Source organism: Lycium ferocissimum, chromosome 12 (genome assembly GCF_029784015.1).
Source record: "Lycium ferocissimum isolate CSIRO_LF1 chromosome 12, AGI_CSIRO_Lferr_CH_V1, whole genome shotgun sequence".
NCBI lineage: Eukaryota > Viridiplantae > Streptophyta > Magnoliopsida > Solanales > Solanaceae > Lycium > Lycium ferocissimum.
The window spans coordinates 24,562,676-24,567,286 of record NC_081353.1 but is presented as its reverse complement, the minus strand read 5'-3'; the positions used below and the strand labels follow the sequence as shown (position 1 = coordinate 24,567,286).

The window sequence follows — 4,611 nt, the reverse complement described above, 5'->3', positions numbered from 1 at the left end:
GGATCATTATTTGAAAGCACTTAATCTCTATATGAATCTATACTATTTTCCAATAGATAAAGATTATTTCTTTCTATGATTTTCCCAAATATAAGAAAGTAACTATGAAGAACGATTAATCATGCCAAGTAAATTCAAATTATTCCTAAGTGAATTTATTAAACAAAGTTTAAAGCTTTGAGTTCTTGTTGTTTATTCTTACCAACCCTAATTATTTTCCCAAATAAATCAAGGCTTATGGCTTTAATCAATGTTTGCAACCATTAATTATGAATGAAGAATGAAGAATAAACAAACCCTAATAATCCATTATTTGTATATCAATCACAAACCCAATCACAAAACACCCATCAATTGGGTTCACAACCCTAGTAGGAAAAATTAACTACTCATGACAAAGAACAAGAAACAAGAAATTGAAGATTTCATAATTGCTTACTTTTGAAGAAAAGAGGAATTGATAATACTTGAATTGATGTTTGAACCTTCAAAGACTAGAGAGTATTGAATGTTCTAAGTCAAAAGCTAAAAATATGAGAACTGATAATAATTAAAACCCTACAATGACTATTTATAGGTTACGAAAACGTGAAAGTTGCGGATTTGCGGTTGGTCCCGTCGATACGAAATACGGTCCGTAAAGTGGTTTACGGATCGTAAAGCCAATTTACGCCTTAATTACTTCCCGGTTTGATCAACTTTGTTCTTCCGAAATATGGACCGTAAATTGGTTTACGGTCCGTAAGTAGTCAGTGTCGTCTTTCAACTTCCAAAAACTCCGACTTTACGCTCGATGCCCACATGGTTAAATACGCCTTGAAATACGGACGTAAAGTGGAATACGGTCATAAAAGTTCGGCAAATCACCATGTCTCAGCCTAACATTCATTTTCCTTATGCTTTAATACGGCCATGGAATACGGCCGTATTTGAGAATACGATAAAATAGCGAATTTACGACCGATTCGCACTTCCAACTGTTGTTTTCGGTCAGATACGTTCATTACAGAAATACACTAAAAACACATTAAATAGACACTGACTTGCTTAAAAACAAGTAAAACTTCTCGTAAACAGGCCTCGAGTATGCCATAAATGCTCGGCACATCAAATGGATACTATAATGTTGTTATAGAATCATATTTTATGACCATCATTAAGATGATCAACGACTCAATCACAATCAACTGGCAGATTGCTCCTCTTATCAAGAAGATCAAGCAGTTAAATGAGCATGGCTTCATATTTTAACACTGTTATAGAGAAGTTAACAGCATTGCAGACTACCTAGCTAACAATGTGGAGGGGGATAAGAGAAACACATTTTTCACACAGGATTTGACTCTACCTCTGAGAGTCAAAAAATGGTCGAAGAATGATATCATAAGACTCCCAACTTTCAAAATCAAAGCTCAAAAGAAGTTTTTTTATTACTGATAATGGTTAAGATATATTCAGTAGTGTTCACTTTTTGTTCAAGAAATCATTTACTTAGAATGATTAATCAGCAATATATGCTCAGAGCTCCTAGGGGCTCTCTTTTGTATATGGATGAATTTGAGGTCTGGACAAATTCTCAGCCTCCGCTTTTTGAAAATATCCTTTTTTGGAGATTAATGCAATAGTTGAGCTTACACTTAACTCCACCAAAATGGTGGTTGAATTCTAAAAATAAAATATAAGAAAATCCTTGATCTATAGCATGAAAGCATCAGAGAGAGATGCTGAAGTCTGAGAAAACATGCCTAGTGCAACCTCTGGAGCTTCCTTGCCGACAAGATATTCAACCGGAATTTTAGAATCCTCGTTCACATGATTAGAAATGAAGCCAAAGTCAAATACCTTTATATTCACTTCCTACAGCAAAACAATTGCAATAACTTGTGAAAAAGCTTCAGATATTTATGAGAAATAGGAAGTAGAGAAGACTACCAAGGGCTCAAACTCAACCTCATCTATCATAATGCAGGACGCAATAATACTGCCAACTGCAATCCGCTTTTCAAGCAACCATGCCAAGAGATCTGCAAGTTGAGTTTCCACGTATCCGCTCATTCCACCCAAAATCATCTGACGAGTAAGAAATCAAAAAAGAAAAAAGCATATGTTAAAATCACCAAGTTAATGTGAACAGTCATTCAACATAATACTTGAGGTAATTTATATACCGTTCAGAAGCACATCAGACAAGCGTATGATAATTTTTTCATCATAGACAACTACAAGCCTCTTGTCACGTAATGTACACAATTTCGCCAATTTTATGTGCATTTGCTTTTCATCAATGAATAACTTGATCTCATCACAAAATTTAGGTAGACGTTGAAAATGTGCATCTCTGTAAGGAAGGAGAACATCACATGTCTTTACAATCACCGACCATTTTTCAAATCCTTCACCAACCGTGCCATGGAATAATCTTCCAGAAAAAGTCTCCTGGACCAAGCTGCAATGCTTGAAATCAGTAATTTGTTGCAACTCGGAGTAGCTGCAAAGCTTCACCCCGCGAGCTTTCATTGTCTTAATTGAGAAGTCGAAGCTGCATTTTGGCAACCAGAGTAGACAACTCAGAGAACAAAGAATAATATCGTGGCTCAAGCGAAATGGCAAATCGAAATCTAGAGCAAGGCAGTCTTTTAGTGACCTAAGCATCCTCACTCACGCAGGGTCGGGGAAAAGTCTGCACCTCAAGGGGTATGACGTAGGCAGCTTACTTGACACAAGCACCAGTGGCTTATTCAACTTGCTCAACCCCGACATAACGTATGGTCACACAGAGACAACTTTCCGCTACTCCAAGGCTATCCCTTCAGCAAGTACCATTTAATCTTAAATAAAATATCAGAATTGCAAAGTTCGCGAAAGCTGATTCGTCCTGTCAACCTCTACCTTCATATCCCTTTTGCACATCAAGTGAGGATTTCCCAAGCAAGTTTGTTTTTCCGTACTATTTTACTTGAATAGCAAGGGCTGGAAAAGAGAAACTAAAACTGTCGGCAAAATTATCAATGTTGTCAAAGGTAAAAGAACTTCAAAAGACACCAAAGACGTTATCAATTCCTAATTACAACAACAACAACAACATACCCAGTGTAATCTTACCTTACCCCCTACCTTAAAGGTAGAGAGGTTGTTTTTGATAAACCCTCGGCTAAAGGAAAAACAATTAAAAGCAATTCGGAAAAGGAAGTAATGGAAATGAATAAGTCATGGCAAAATACTGTAGAAAGCATGACATAACATTCTGAACAGTAACAACAACAAAATAATACGCTAATACTACTAGTATGGAAGGCTAAGCAAGACAACTACCTGCTACCTGAACAAACAAACAAACAAAAAAAACAAAGGTGTCCTAATTCAAACCAGTGACTAATTTTCGATTTATTTTTATACCACATAATCAATAACATAAATTCATATATACTGGTTGCTTAGCGATATATTATATATCATTTTCGGTGAAAGTAAGAATGAAAAGACCTTTTGAATTGGTCGCAACGGTTGAGAAAGTAACCAAGCATTCGACGATGGGCATTTTCGGGAACTTTTAAAGGGTAACGCCAATTAGGAGACTCTTCCAAGTTGAAAGGTTGATGATATGGCAAAAGACCCCATTCATCTACCACTTTCTTTCTGATCATCTCAATGTCGCTCATCTCCTTGTTTGTCATCTTCTCCGAGACACACAGAGGATTAGTATTTACTCGCAACGGGCGTTTAACTATTCCAAGAATGGAAAGTTTGACACAATTGGGGTTTTGTCTGGAAGTTGAAAGCAGTTCCTAATTCATGATCTGGCATGTACAGAATGAAAGCTTCGTGTCAATTCTACGAAAAAATTTGTGAGCCTTTCATTTGCTTTCTCTCCATTGATTTTCCCATGATGTATCCTTAGTCTTTTTGATGATCATTCAACGTCTAATCAAACAAGATATATCTTGGTTATAACAAATCAGTGTAACTTGCTAATATTGTGGTTTAACCATACTAAAATGGTGTTAATGTATATTCATAGCATGCATTCATTGATTTGGTATAAAGAATTAAGTTTTTCTTTGGTACATGGACAAAAGAAACAGAACCCAACGGGGGAAAATCCCGAAATTTGCCCAAAAACTAACATACGTAATTAATATCGGGGCTTTTGCGTGACACTTCATAAGGCTTCCACATGGACGCCCAAGTGAGAAAAAAAAAAACCATCCGTTTGTAAATACGTGGCCCGCATTTGTTATCTTAACCCCTCTATCCACGAAGGCAAGTGTAGATATCATGGATTTTATAAGCCCTTTTTAAGATAATGCCCGAGAAGAGAATGTTTTCCACGTTCTCTCGCTCCGTTTTTTTCTTTTTTTGCGTGGATCGTCCCTATTTCGGGTTGGTCTTTAATTTTTGTTTCTCAAATCGCTGATTTTAATTTTTCTCTCCGCTTCTCATTTAATAAAAATTTATCGGCCAAACTATCCTTATTTATGGCCTAATTTCTCAAGGCATAAGTTCATAGAACTTTTGCATTGTCCGGCATAAATTGTGTAGTATCTAATTGGATCAGCATAAGTTTAGAGAACTTTTCTATAGACATTAAGTTACAAGGCATAACTTGTGTTA

At 36.2% G+C, this 4,611-nt stretch overlaps 1 protein-coding gene across 1 annotated transcript; it reads right to left on the bottom strand.

Annotated features, from left to right (window-relative positions):
• Positions 1-2,160: 2,160 nt before the first annotated feature.
• On the bottom strand, positions 2,161-4,172 carry LOC132039141 (uncharacterized). The gene is made up of 2 exons (XM_059429682.1): positions 3,484-4,172; positions 2,161-2,539 (listed from the first exon to the last, which is right to left on the bottom strand). The coding sequence occupies exons 1-2, from the start codon at positions 3,672-3,674 to the stop codon at positions 2,161-2,163; spliced, it is 570 nt and encodes a 189-aa protein (XP_059285665.1). The 5' UTR covers positions 3,675-4,172.
• Between the last annotated feature and the right edge of the window lie 439 nt (positions 4,173-4,611).